Raw genomic sequence first — 15,548 nt, forward strand, 5'->3', positions numbered from 1 at the left:
ATATACCCAGTTAAAATGTAATAATGACCCATATCTCAAAAATGGTATAGTAAAATGGTTTCATATGAGGTGTGTATATAGTATGAGACGTCCTGAATAAGAACTGATCATTGTTTTATTCTACTTATTAGAAATGGGGTCAATATACCCCTCTAAAGTGTAATAATGACCCATATCTCAAAAATGCTACAGTAAAATGATTTCATATGAGGTGTGAATCTAATGTGGGACGTCCTGAATAAGAACTAATCGTTGTTTTTTTCTACTTATTAGAAATGGGGTCAATATACCCCTCTAAAGTGTAATAATGAGCCATATCTCAAAAATGCTACAGTAAAATGGTTTCATATGAGGTGTGTATATAGTATGGGACGTCCTGAATAAGAACTGATCATTGTTTTTTTCTACTTATTAGAAATGGGGTCAATATACCCCTCTAAAGTGTAATAATGACCCATATCTCAAAAATGATACAGTAAAATGGTTTCATATGAGGTGTGTATATAGTATGGGACGTCCTGAATAAGAACTGATCATTGTTTTTTTCTACTTATTAGAAATGGGGTCAATATACCCCTCTAAAGTGTAATAATGACCCATATCTCAAAAATGCTACAGTAAAATGGTTTCATATGAGGTGTGTATATAGTATGAGACGTCCTGAATAAGAACTGATCATTGTTTTTTTCTACTTATTAGAAATGGGGTCAATATACCCCTCTAAAGTGTAATAATGACTCATATCTCAAAAATGCTACAGTAAAATGGTTTCATATGAGGTGTGTATATAATGTGGGACGTCCTGAATAAGAACTGATCTTTGTTTTTTTCTACTTATTAGAAATGGCGTCAAAATACCCCTCTAAAGTCTAATACTGTCCCATATCAGAAAAGAACCATTAAAGACACCAATAAATAACACGGATATTAAAGCAGAAATGCAAGCAAATAAGTAAGTAAAAATTCACGAGCATTTTGTAGTATTATTTCTCAGTCCTGGGCGTCTAAATTAAGTTCTCTCTGGGCTGTTTCTGAAACTACCGTAATGACTGTAATATGCGCACACGTTTAAAATCAATCGCGGCTGGCTTGACCGTGTTTTTCTGAACCGCGGCTGGCTTTACCGCAGTGGCCGCTTGGTCGTTAAAAATCAAAAACTTATATTTAACAAAAAAACAAAGCCCCAAACGTTATTCTAAATTAACTTAATAACAAAACTGAAACAAAATATAATTACATTGCCATTTGGCCTATATATAAAACTGAACTATTGTAATAGCTGAAAAAGTAGTAAAAGCTGTTTTGGGAGAAGTGGCCAAAAAGACAGTCTTGGGTCGGAGTCTGGCTGGACTCTTACCAAGTATTCTGATAAGCTGACCGACAAGAGCTTGGCTAGGGCCTATACCTAATCAGGGCTCTACACAAGACAACGAAAAAACCTTTTACATGCAAAGGAAAGATTTCAAAACTGGACAGCACCATGCTCTCCGTGAGACTAGGTTGTTCGCTCAACATTAACATAATTCATTTGAATGCGTAATCAGAACTGTGCATACTTTACACTTAAATTAGACATTTAAGGAACACACATGACATGTGTGGCAGATTACTGTGATATGTGCAAACAGCACACGACAGCACTCTTCTTTCTCAGCTGCTTGGGGGCTACTTTGTGAGTTCACAATTAAGAGCTCCAATATAGTTTCAGTGTGCAAACTAAACAAAGAAAAAAGCTAGTTAATTGACTTGTTCTTGAGGTTTAAAGGGGATTCAATCCTCTTTTAGTTGCCATATGGTGTCTCAGTCAAAATTACTCTCACTGGTATATATATACCAAACAAATTAGAATATAATGAGAATAATAATTTTATATTCTCAATTTTATATTGTCATGAATATTTGTTTTATGTATGGTCATTTTGTAGTAATCCTGGCTTCACAAGCACTTATAATTAAAATAAATTATTAGTCAATATTCTTAATTTACTTTGATCATATATGCCTACATGGACATGCTTATACATTTATAAGTTTATTTACAGATTAATTCATTTATACCTTGTTTAAGTAAAATTAAAATTGTTTATTTCTTATGGTTTTCGTAGCACAAATTGATATTTATGAAACTGTCTAAAAATCGCTTGGACATCTTGGACGCAAAAGCAACTTTTTCCACCTTTGACCGCAAGATGTCATTAGTGTGCAACGTGTTGAAAAGCTTTGAGTAATGAACCTTTTTATGATACACTACAAAGGGAAAGCCTCAGTGCTTCGAAAAGCTTCAAGTTTTTCCAGCAAAAGGGAGTGGCCAGGAACAAGGACAGGTAGAGCAGATTACACTAACCAGGGGGAAGTCCAAATATGGGCATGGGTAAAACCAAATACAAACAGAACAACAGGGGAGACAAGGGAAAAACCAAGTCCATGGGGGGAGAAACACTAGGAAACACTAACAAACACATACTGTGTTTTTATCATGAAATATAAAATAACTGTTGCAGTGCTGCAAAACTACAACAAGAAGAATAGCAATGTACAATGAAAGAATTGCTAGATTTAGTCATTATACTTTTATAAATAATTGCAACTGCATTTTAAAAATTATTTTGATACGAAAATTCAAATATTTTTCTGTTAATCTATTAGTCTGCTATTCTGAGAAATTATATTTTTCTCCCATCCGAAAATGAATCCTTCATTCATGAGGAATTTATTACTCCTGAAACTTTGCTTCTTGTACAGGGTATATAACCGTTAACAGGACGAAAAACAAAAGTTGGATGTGTGGCGTGAGAGCGTGTGAAAAGTGTCAATTGTGTGAGTCTCATGCTGAATGCGTGAGAGTTGGCAGCCCTGGTTTAGAATGCGCCACTAATGAGTGTCCCACCAGAAACAAACCTCACATATAATTGGGCGAATTCCAAACAAAGGTGAGCATCCCTATGCCCTACTCCCTTCGAAGGGCAGCGACTAGCGAAGTTGGAACGTCCCTACAAATGGCGTCCCCTTCACGTAGTGCCCTTGAAGGGCACAAAAAAGCCGCTTGGAATTCGACTGTAGTCACACGAAAAGACGTTATGACGAAACATAAACTAATCATACAAAATATTAGTGTTAGTTATTGGTCTATTTTCTAAGTTTGATTTAACAGATCTGTCTTGGCACTAATACTTTCAACGAACAATAATTTAATAATTTCTGATTAACAGGACTACAGTATGTAAGGTAGTGGCGCACTCTAGGCATTCGCACGGCAAGTAAGGTTTGTTGTTTCGGTAATGCCGAATTAATGTCATGGTGCGTGTAGAAAGGGCGCAACATGAAGTAGAATTCAATGCAAAATTCTTTAATATAATCCACAGGGGTAATCCACAGACGCACACACTGGGTAACCTTAAAGCTGGACAAAGAAACTAGGACTGAAACAAATTTATAAAGGGACATTAGATTAACATAGGCAGGTAATGCTGATTAACGAAACCTAGGACAGGAAACACCAAATATGGACATACAGAAGAAACCAAAACAGACAGAATGACGGGGTGTTACAATTGAAGTCAAGTTTGCATCTGCATTTTTTTTCCCACTGAGAAACTATTGTATGTCTAAATAATATTTAGAAATGTGCATTAAAAGTTTATTAATCATTTAGTTATACTTTCTAAATGATCTTATGAATCTCTGACAATTCCTAAATAACTGGTCTGTTAATTATATGATACTTAATTTATAAATGATTCATTGATCATTAATACAATATATAAAAAAAAATACAATTATTAATAACATTATAGATACGCTTATAAATCAGAAGCAAAACATTTATAGCTGCATTTATAAACTGCTTACTACTGTCTATTAATGTGGGGATAATGCTTTATAAATAATGAATTGACTCTTTACTTATGCTTAACTAATGGTTCATAGTGTGTAGTTATTATACAGTGTTACTGGAATGGGAAAGAAATTAATCTCTGTTAATGTTAGTTAATTTTCGGGTCAACAGGTTTTAAATGTACAGTTGCATACAAAAATCATAATTAAAAAAAATAAAAATAAAAACAGTACAACATTTGAAGATAATTTATTTGTAGATGTAGAAGCTGATCTAAAAGTGTTTTTACAGTCAGAAGATGTTTGCAAGAAGCCACAAAGCACCTTTGTTAAAATTTAAAACTGTAGGTTCTTCACAAGAACGGTAGAATGTAGTTCATCCTGAAATACTTTCTATGTTCCACAAGTTGGTTGCCTCAATGCAATGCAGATGTGCAGCAATTATCAATAACGAAAGTTAGAAATGGAACCTTACTGTAAAGTGTTACCAAAAGATTAATCAGGAATGCAGTTTCTATCAAATATTTAAATTTTAATTTACTCAAAAATTATTCAGATTTAGATTTTGACTTTCATACACTCAGGAGGTGTTTGATTTAAAGAACAGTGATTTTTTTTTTTTTTTTTTCAAACTTATTAAATGTAGAATTGAGAGTCTATAACATGTGAATTTGAAATACACAAAATCTGACAGTTTTGTTTCCTCAGCATTACAGGTTTTTGGCAGTTGGTGCTACCTCTAGGAACAGCTGAAGAAAGACTGTGAGTTTATTTAACAATCCTGGGAACAGTTTCAAATGAATGAAGGGGATGTAAATCACAATGCCACTCAGCATGAAGAGGGTCACATAGAGGTACTCAATCTGAGGGTCATCAATGATGGGTGCCAGTACCAGGTACACTGCAGCCAGCAACACAATGATGGGAATAATTATAGGTACCTTGGAAGGGTAGATAGAAAGACAAAGGTTAAAATATTAACTTGTTTCTATGTCAAGGTTTGTCACACACTATGTATCTATGTGTTATGTAAAGTATTTATGTCTATAAATTAATGTATAATCAGACTGTTAGCTATGTGTAAGCTTATATAGCTTATGTTTATATAGGCTATATGTTGTATAGGTTATATATGTGTGTGTGTGTGTGTGTGCACTGTTGTCCCGTGAGGCATGAAATCTCATTCCTCTGTATGTCTCCACAAATAGCTGAATGACAATAAAGCTTGCTTGAATGTGTCACTCAGTGCTGTGCTAACTAAGTCAAGTCCCATTTATTTATATAGTGTTTGATACAATACAGTGTGTGCATAATTAGGCACATTGATATTCTGGTCATATTTGGTTTCCAAAAACATTTGACCAATTTCTAACCACATCAATCTTAATAACCAGGGGCGGTATCTTCATTACGGCGATAGGGCGACACAGCACCAAAGTGCGAAAGGGATTTTTTCCTTATATCACATTCAACCAGCTTTCACTCTTCTAGACTGTTTGTTCTGCCTCTGGAAATACAGTCCAATCATCGTCAAGTCATGTTCTTGTCACGGTTGTGTAGAGATGAGGAAGGCGATGGAGACAACAGGTATAATCTAGACTTAATTTAATAAGCACAGGGAGAAATTAACAGAGCTAAACACAATATAATGTAACTGTAATGAATTAAGCTATAATTTATAATGATTCAAATAATGAATCAAATCGAAAGATTTGAAACTTGATTAAACTGATTCAGAATTAATAGATTCAGCTTCTTAATCATTCATCCAACGAAGTGGATGAATGATTAAGTGAATTTAATTCAGTATACTTTATCAACTTTGAGGTTTATAATATGCTCATGGCCAAGATCATAAATCCAAAATATTACGTTAGGAAATTTTAAAGCTCAGGTAGTTTGGATCTAAACACAGAAAGAACTTTTGTGAACATAAAAATCAAGACACTTTTCCAATGAAGCAATGATTTATTGAACTACTCTACGGTACATGTACTAACCTACTCAAACACAATTACACACACACACACACACACATGTTCCCACAAGGTCAAAATCTACTGGTAGTCCTATCCTTGTGGGGACATTTGGTCCCCACAACGTGATGAATACCAGGTACACACACACACACACACACACACACGTTGGGTTTACATGTTTCATGGGGACACTCCATAGGTATAATGGTTTTTATACTGTACAAACCGTACTTTCTCTGGCCCTACACCTACCCTACACCTAAACCTAGCCCTCACAGGAGATTGTGCACACTTTTACTTCATCAAAAAAAAAAAAACTCATTGTGCATGATTTATAAGCCTGTTTCCTCATGGGGACCTGAGAAATGTCCCCACAAGGTCAAAATCTACTGGTATTCCTATCCTTGTGGGGACATTTGGTCCCCACAATGTGATGAATACCAGGTACATACACACACACACACACACACACACACACACACACACACACACACACACACACACACACTTTAGGGAGTGAAAGTTACGGAGTTTTGAATAGCATCCCAGAGTTCTAGTATGTCTTACTAGTTCTTAGATTGCAACCAGAGAAAACCACGACAGCAGAGATTTGGCTTTTTACTACTTAAGGAAGATTTTGCACCAGTTTCAGCTAAATAAACAGAGATCTTGTTTACTTGCATTCGGTTCAAGCAGAGTTCCACAGGCTTGTCTTTAGCAGAGGGAACCCCGGCTTTGCTGATTGGTTGCTTCTTGGATGACATCTTCTGGGAAACCCATTCGTGAAGAGTTAATGGTTTGCCGGGTGGAGCTTCGTTTGGTTGCCTGGTTGCACAAGCTGATGCGCTGGAAGTTCTTCTGAGTCGGAGTTGCGAGACTTTGAAGAATTCGGCAGTCATGAAGCATCAGTTTATCCTGTAGAGTTTGGATGGCACAATCGCGTGGTTGCGAAAGGCAATTGCAAAAAGCAATGGCAGAAAGCTATAGCAAAGAGCGCCGGCAAAAAGCTAATGGCAAAAAGAAACAAACTATTAGAGACATGGGATTTTAAGCAGGCCGCCTAAGTACGTCCCATAATGCTATGGTCCAATCGAATATTGCTGTGGGGCGGAGCAGGTGTGCAGTAAAACCGTTTAATGCACAGGTAGTTCCAAGTCAGTTTAATCACCGATCTATATTAATGCGCTGCTTTAATTGATGCACGCAAACGCAGAGAGAGAGAGAGAGAGAGAGAGAGACAGACAGAGAGATCGGAGATCGCATTGTGCTGCGCACATACATAAACTTCTTGTCAGCACTTCCCCGCGATTCTTATTGTTAAAATATCCTAGATACTAGATTGCAACATTATATTCCTCAGTGTTACAAACGGGACGACTGAGTGGGGATCCAAATGCAAAGCTTTATTGCGGTAGAGGTCAAAAACAGACAGGGTCAATCACTAGCAAACAGGAACAAACAAGGTAATCCGGGAGAATAGTCCAATAAAGCAGGCGTGGGTCGAAAACCAGGTGAGCAGTCCAAAGGAACAAAAGAACACAAACCAAACAAACAAGCTAAACTAAAACTAAACTATGACTTTGGGAACAAGACAAGAATGAACTAAGAAACTATGAAACTGGGAAAATGCTTAGTAGAGTCCGCTAGAGCAAATCAATACTTCGCAGTGAGAGAGTGTGCTGAGCTGGCCTTTATGGCAGACAAACAGGAAGCCACCATAGAGGCAGCAGAGGGAGCAGCAACAGTCAGTGTGGGTAAGAGCTCCCTCTGCTGGCCTGGTGTAACATAGGAGCGGCTTCCAGACGCTCCAAAAAACAACAGGAAGAAACAGTCCAGGGGAGCGGTGGGGGGGCCAGGAGACTGAGGCAGAACAGGTTGGGCAAAGGCCCTTCAGAGCAGAGCTGGAGGCAGAGCAGTCCTCCGAGGTGGAGCAAGAGGCTTAGGAGCCCTCCAGGGCGGAGCAGGAGGCTTAGCGACCCTCCGGGGCAGAGCAGGAGGCGTAGAAGCCCTCCAGGGCGGAGCAGGAGGCGGAGAAGCCCTCAAGGGCGGAGCAAGAGGCTTAGGAGCCCTCCAGGGCGGGGCAGGAGGTGCAGGAACCCTCCAGGGCGGAGCAAGAGGCGGAGCGGCCCTCCGGAGCGAAGCAGGAGGCGGAGCGGCCCTCCAGGGCGGAGCAGGAGGCGCAGGAACCCTCCAGGGCGGAACAGGAGGCGCAGGAGCCCTCCAGGGCGAAACAGGAGGCGCAGGAGCCCTCCGGGGCGGAACAGGAGGCCGCATTATGAACTGGGACCTGGGGAGAGTAGGGACAGAGGAGGCAGACAGAACAAGGAGAGAGGTAGAGAGTTCATGGGAGAACGTGGCCTCCATAGCCGTGACTAGGCAGACGAGAACTTCAGGTACGGCTTTCGTGGCTGTTACTGGGCAGACAGAGACTTCTGGAATGGCCCCAAAAGCCGAGACAGAGATGACAGGGAGCCTAGGTGGTACAGGCAGAGCAGGGAGTCCTGGCGGAGCAGACAGAGCAAGGAATCTTGGCGGAACAGGTAGAGCAGGGAACCCTGGTGGTGCTGGCAGAGCAGGGAGCATAGGCGGTGCAGGCAGAGCATGAAGCCTTGGCGGTGCAGGCAGAGCGTGAGGCCTTGGCGGTGCGGGCAGAGCGTAAAGCCTTGGCGGAGCGGGCAGAGCGTAAAGTTACGCTATGCACGCCACCTCCGAAAGAGGTATAGGCGCAGCGGACATGCGTGCAGATGAAGCCTCCAGAGCAAACTTGTGGACAGACTCATGGGCAGAAGAGGCCACTGGGGCGCAGTGTACAGCCCACACACTCAAAATGGCGATTGCCATAACAGGTAATGCAGTTGGCAGAGGAATGCCCTCCGGGTCAGTGGGCGTGAGGCTTGGGAGCGTTGGCTCTGCGTGACTTGGGGGCGTTGGCTCTGCATGGTTTGGGAGCGTTGGCTCTGCATGACTGAGCATTGGCTCTGCATGGCTTGGGAGCATTGGCTCTGAACTCTCGGGGGAGACGTGACTTGGCCTTGGAGGATCAGCTCTGACTTGACCTGACTCAAGAAGAGCTGCTTGGTTTGACTCAGCAGGAATAGCAGCTGTGACGTGGCTTGACTTGGCAGAAACAACAGCTGGGGTGGATTCGAGAGAAGCAGACATGACGCTAGCTGGCTGTGGTCTTATTGACATGACGTGAGCGGGCTCTGGCTTGGCAGAAGTGACATTGGCAGTAGCTGGCTTGGCTGTCGTAGCATTAGCAGTCACTGGTTTGGCTGGCGTGGTGTTGGCAGATGCTGGCTTGACTGACGTGGCTTTGGCGGATGCTGGCTTGGCTGACATGGAGTTAGCAGATGCTGGTTTGGCTGTCGTAGCATTAGCAGTCGCTGGCTTGGCTGGCGTGGTGTTAGCAGATGCTGGCTTGACTGGCGTGGCCTTAGCGGATGCTGGCCTGGCTGACGTGGCTTTGGCGGAAGCTGGCTTGGCTGACGTGGAGTTAGCAGGCGCTGGCTGTAAGAGACTGACTGTTCGTACTGACAGCAGTGGTAGGTCCTCCAAACTGGATATTAGTCTCGGATAGGCCATGGAAGGGTGAGGGTCTGATGCAGTAGCCACTATGTTGACGACAGACTCAGGTATGGCGGCCCTCTTGCGTGCAGGCTCAGACGTGGCGGCCATTTTGGGTGCAGGCTCTGGCATGGCGACCATCTTTGCAGCAGGCTCTGGCGTGGCGGCCATCTTTGCAGTAGGCTCTGGCGTGGCGGCCATCTTTGCAGCAGGCTCTGGCGTGGCGGCCATCTTTGCAGCAGGCTCTGGCGTGGCGGCCATCTTTGCAGCAGGCTCTGGCGTGGCGGCCATCTTTGCAGTAGGCTCTGGTGTGGCGGCCATCTTTGCAGCAGGCTCTGGCGTGGCGGCCATCTTGCGAGAGGACTTGGGGTGGTTCTGGGGAGACAGACATCTTGTGAGAAGACTTGGGCGTGGCGGTAGCCATCTTGAGTGCAGACTCTGGAGTGGCGGCAGCCATCTTGTGAGCAGGTTCAGGAAAGGCGGCCATCTTGTGAGCAGGGTCTGGAAGAGCGGCCATCTTGCGAACAGGATCTGGAAGGGCGGCCATTTTGGGTGCAGACTCAGGAAAGGCGGCCATCTTATGAACGGGCTCAGGAGGGACAGCCATCTGGTGAACAGGCTTGGGGATGGCGGCCATCTTGTGAACGGGCTTGGGGGTGGCAGCCATCTTGCGAGAGAACTTGGGCGTGGTAGTCCTCTTGTGAGCTGGGTCCAATAGGGCGGCCATCTTGAACGCAGACTCAGGAAGAATAGTCATCCTGTGAGCAGGTTCTGGAAAGGCAGCCATCTTGTGAACAGGCTTTGAAATGGCGGCCATATTGACAGGCTTTGAGATGGTGGCCATCTCGTGAACAGGTTCTGGAAGGACGGCCATTTTGTGAAGTGGCTCAGGAAGGGTGGCCATCTTGTGAACAGGCTCTGGATGGGCAGCCATCTTATGAACAGTGTCAGGAAGGGCAGCCATCTTGTGAACGGGCTCTGGAAAGGCAGTCATCTTGTGAGCAGACTCGGGAAGGACTCTAGGCTGGCAGATATCTTGTGCTGAGGCTCTGGGCTAGTAGACATCTTACGCTGTGGCTCTGTTAAAACATCCACAGTTAACGGAGAGCCACATAGCAACAACGCATACTGCATATAGTGCTCCAATGAACATTTAAATTCCCCTCCAGGCAACAGTGATTTAGTGGGTTCATTAAGTCCAAAGCAGAATATGTCCTTAAGCCACACTTCATCATAAAAAGGTATTTGAAGTGAAAACTTACAAAACAGTTGAGTATATTCCTCAATGGGTAGCTGTGCTTGTTGCAGCTGAAGTAGTTGGTCGACTGGGTCCATGATTGAGCTGGTAGTGAATAAAGCCGCTGGATCCGGGTGTGGCGAAGTATTCTGTTACAAACGGGACGACTGAGAGTGGGGATCCAAATGCAAAGCTTTATTGCGGTAGAGGTCAAAAACAGACAGGGTCAATCACTAGCAAACAGGAACAAACAAGGTAATCCGAGAGAATAGTCCAATAAAGCAGGCGTGGGTCGAAAACCAGGTGAGCAGTCCAAAGTAACAAAAGAACACAAACCAAACAAACAAGCTAAACTATGACTTTGGGAACAAGACAAGAGTGAACTAAGAAACTATGAAACTGGGAAAATGCTTAGTAGAGTCCACTAGAGCTAATCAATACTTCGCAGTGAGAGAGTGTGTTGAGCTGGCCTTTATGGCAGACAAACAGGAAGCCACCATAGAGGCAGCAGAGGGAGCAGCAACAGTCAGTGTGGGTAAGAGCTCCCTCTGCTGGCCTGGTGTAACACTCAGCATCGAGGTGGTTTTTTGAATGAATTCGTTGTTTGTAGAGAGAGACGCGCAGACGCACAGCAATGCAGACAGGTACGCACACACACACACACACAAACACAACTGTAATCTCTACCTCTCTCGGTCGATGGATAATTTACTGAAACAAATGCTAGAATTCATTCAAATAAATGTGATCTTACCGCACTATTTCATGTCTGTGTCTGATTTGAAGCAGGCAGAATGCTAGAGCGGCGTGTCATAACTGACGAAAATAACCGTCTTTTTTACCTATTCAGTCAAATATTGCGCTGCAAAGAGCAGTACTAGTTTTAACTTGTCTATTACTTAGCAAAAGACCATGGAATAAGTTGGATAATCAACGGCTTGCCGTGCATTAAAGGATTTAAAATGCACTTCGCGGAGGCAACCACTGTTATGAAGCAGACGGGACAACAAGGTGAGTATAATACAAGTGATGTTTATTTTGTTAAGAGCAGCAGTGCCGGAGGTGAATGGAGTTCTCGTGATGGTGAGTATGACTTGTAAAGAAGAATTCGGAGCCGGGTGAAGACGTGGAGTGAATAACAGGTCCTTTCTTTTGCAGGTGGCAAGACTGGAGGATTCCAAGAACGATAGCCGGAGGGATACTGAGAGTCCGTGAATCCGCCACCCTCCGCTGACGTGGAAGTCAGCTTACGGCACACACCACTGACGACTGGAGACTGAGAAGACACAGAAGACTGGAACTGGGAGGACTGGAACGAGACAGAGATCAGGTAAGTACACTAAGGTAAGTATTTCAGATAGTGAGACTCGTAGAGAGACACTAGCAGTCCGCTTTCGCTAGAACGAGCCCGGACAATGAGTGGTGTGTGGAGAGTGGCTTTTGTGTGCTGGTGATGATTGAGTGCAGGTGTCCATTAATCAGTATTCAGGTGAAGGTGATCTGGGAGTGATTGTGGGTGCAGAACCTGACCAATCCGTGACACTACCCCCCTCCCCAGGGCCCGCTCCTGAGGGCCGAAGTCTCCTGCGCCGTGGTGGTCTACCTCGTCCTCGGGGTGCAGGGAACTCAGGATGACTAGCGTGGAACTCCTCAGTGAGCGTGGGATCTAGGATGTCGTCTTTTGGGACCCATGACTTCTCCTCTGGTCCATAACCCTCCCAGTCTACTAGGTACTCGAGTAGACCACCACGACGACGAGACCGGAGAATCTCCCGGACGGCATAGACGGCTCCATCTTCCAGCATGAGGTGGGGAGGAGGTTCCTCTTCGTGGTCAGGTTCTGTGGAGGGAGTGAGACCCTACATAACTGTCAGATGTGTTACAAGCCATTAAAGAAATGGACAAACGAGTAACAAATAAAATTGATGGAGTAATGTTAGCAATCAAGAGGTGAATGAACGTGTGAAGGAGGCAGAGGAACGCATTTCTGTAGCGGAGGATGAAATCGTTCAACTCAGTGCTTGCGCAAATTCCCTTGAATCCCAAGTTAAGAAACTGACTGACAATGTTGACGACATGGAAAACAGAAACAGACAGAACAACCTGAGGCTGGTGGGTTTGCCGGAGCGGGAAGAGGGAGGCGATGCGTGTGCGTTTTTGGAGGCCTGGATTCCAAAAATATTGGTAATGGACTCGAGTACATCGTTAGTTATACAGCACGCACATAGAGTCGGCCCACAATGAAACATGGATGCTCGTGTAACCCTTGGATATAGGATATTAAAATAAAACCCTACTACGCCACCTAGGTTACTACCCAGGAAAATATAAAGAAACACTTAATGATTAACGCAAAAGTTACAACGATATGAAGGACCCTGCTGGTTCGTTTTTGATTCAAGACAGATACGTGACTTGCAAAAAGATACACATTTATTAACTCACACCATGGTATACTCAATATAAAAAAAACAGTCTTACAGTTTTTCTCAGTTGCTTAAACACATTTCTTGAAATTATGCCTCTTATTTGCGAAACTCTAAACACAAATCCACAACTCCTAACTCAATTCCCCAAACTTCCTATATTGAGGTCAAAATGAAGCTCTCCACTCAAAACAATTCAATCTTGCTGAAAAACCAAACTTTGCTCTCAGACATGACACACAAATCCTCAAAAACACACACACTACAACACAGTTTTACACACCGATGAGACAAATTCAAAACAATACTACGAAAACAATACAAATAAAAAACTTTTCACATGATGAACACAACAAATCTATGCCGAAGGTTCTGATTGGTGTCCACTTGGGTAATTGTGTGCTAATTGAGCTCAAACTTCGCAGACTTGAGTGAACAATGTTGAATGCTTGTGCTTTCTAAATGACATCATGGTGTAAGCACTGAGAAATGTAGGTATTTGTGTGTAGAGTTTTGCAGTAACAGTTCACCAAATATAACTCATGTGTCAAAGCAGGGAATAGTGTTTATTGTTTAGGGAAATGGGTGTGCTTTTTCAAAAATGGCGTTATTGTTTTGAAATTTTAGTTCAAAAGACTGGTTATAGTGTTTTAGCAATTGAGAAAAACTGTAAAATGGTCTCATCACAATTACCAATTAAATACCCAGTCACAAAGAGACCGCAATAAATAACACCAGCATATAGGGGACACTCCACACGGCAAATCAGTGTATAAAGATGATTAAAGCAAGTGAAAAATCAAACCAATATGAATCAATACAAACTCCCCTTCAGTTCAGCGTCAATATTACAGCTCATCCGTTCACCTGTGGATATACACAGACCAAGATACTTTCACAGAAAACAAACTGAAAGCATCACATAAGAGGTAAGTTCACAATGCATTATAATGATCAATCGAATTGAATATCTATAGACGCTAGATCCGGATCAAAATGATGACGGCAACGTCAAGGACAGCAGTAGATGAGACAAATTTAAAGAACAGCCACAAATACGGAATATGAAACAACAGCTAGCACCTTCAGGCCGCACCTTCAGGCCGCACCTAAAATACAAATATAAGACAGATGAGGGATTTTAAAAACGAAATCTTCTTTAAAATCCACAAACAGACTCCTTACCTCCTAGGTGAATTTCATAGACTAGGGCAGACTTTGCGAACTGCGCTCTTCACTTCACGCACACACTCTCCTAATGATAAATGCATTCTTTAGACTATCACTTAAAACTAATGAAAAAGACTAAAGGCAAACAACTCACCAGGAGAAGGCAAACAAGAGATTTAGGTGAAGAAAACGGTCTCAGACCACGGGGCTTAACATGCACTCGAGAAGTCGCACACAATGCTCACACGGACACCTTTTAAAATGCTGAATATCCACGTGCTCCCAGTGATGAGCTGCACAGGTGTGCGCAATAAAACTACGTGCCGACGCCAATAGGTGTGTCCTGCCCTTAGTGCATTACCTGCAAGATTCTAAAAATAAAACCCGTTACACTCGGAACACAAGACGGATTGCTAGTACACTACCAAGAACACTAATAATGAAGTTTCTAAACTTAAAGCAAAAAGAACAGGTGCTTAGAGTGGCCAGGTCCAAGGGGGTGATATTATACAAGGAACACACTCTTCACTTTCATCCAGATGTTTCGGCTGAAGTTCACAGGAAACAAAGAGCGTATGATGGAGTGAGACAGAAGCTGCGAGAGAGAGGAATCGGTAAACACAGGATCATATATCCCGCCCGTCTACAGTCATGGTCAAAAAGTTTTGAGAATGACACAAATATTAGTTTTCACAAAGTTTGCTGCTAAACTGCTTTTAGATCTTTGTTTCAGTTGTTTCTGTGTACTGAAATATAATTACAAGCACTTCATACATTTCAAAGGCTTTTATCGACAACTACATGACATTTATGCAAAGAGTCAGTATTTGCAGTGTAGGCCCTTCTTTTTCAGGACCTCTGCAATTCGACTGGGCATGCTCTCAATCAACTTCTGGGTCAAATCCTGACTGATAGCAACACATTCTTTCATAATCACTTCTTGGAGTTTGTCAGAATTAGTGGGTTTTTGTTTGTCCACCTGCCTTTTGAGGATTGACCAAAAGAGGATTGACCATGGGATTAAGATCTGGGGAGTTTCCAGGCCATGGACCCAAAATTTCAACGTTTTGGTCCCCGAGCCACTTAGTTATCACTTTTGCCTTATGGCACGGTGCTCCATCGTGCTGGAAAATGCAAAACTGTTGTTGGATTGTTGGAAGAAGTTGCTGTTGGAGGGTGTTTTGGTACCATTCTTTATTCATGGCTGTGTTTTTGGGCAAAATTGTGAGTGAGCCCACTCCCTTGGATGAGAAGCAACCCCACACATGAATGGTCTCAGGATGCTTTACTGTTGGCATGACACAGGACTGATGGTAGCACTCACCTTTTCTTCTC

The 15,548-nt window shown here is 42.9% G+C and overlaps 1 protein-coding gene across 1 annotated transcript in view; it reads right to left on the reverse strand.

Moving 5' to 3' along the window:
• Positions 1–4,544: 4,544 nt before the first annotated feature.
• LOC141312708 (b(0,+)-type amino acid transporter 1) overlaps positions 4,545–15,548 on the reverse strand; it is a 124,820-nt gene continuing 113,816 nt past the window's right edge. The window contains exon 6 of the mRNA XM_073832594.1: positions 4,545–4,775. Within this exon, the coding sequence (XP_073688695.1) occupies positions 4,545–4,775 (231 nt within the window). The remainder of the gene's footprint in view (positions 4,776–15,548) is intronic.

This window comes from Garra rufa, unplaced genomic scaffold (assembly GCF_049309525.1).
Source record: "Garra rufa unplaced genomic scaffold, GarRuf1.0 hap1_unplaced_004, whole genome shotgun sequence".
Classification (NCBI taxonomy): domain Eukaryota; kingdom Metazoa; phylum Chordata; class Actinopteri; order Cypriniformes; family Cyprinidae; genus Garra; species Garra rufa.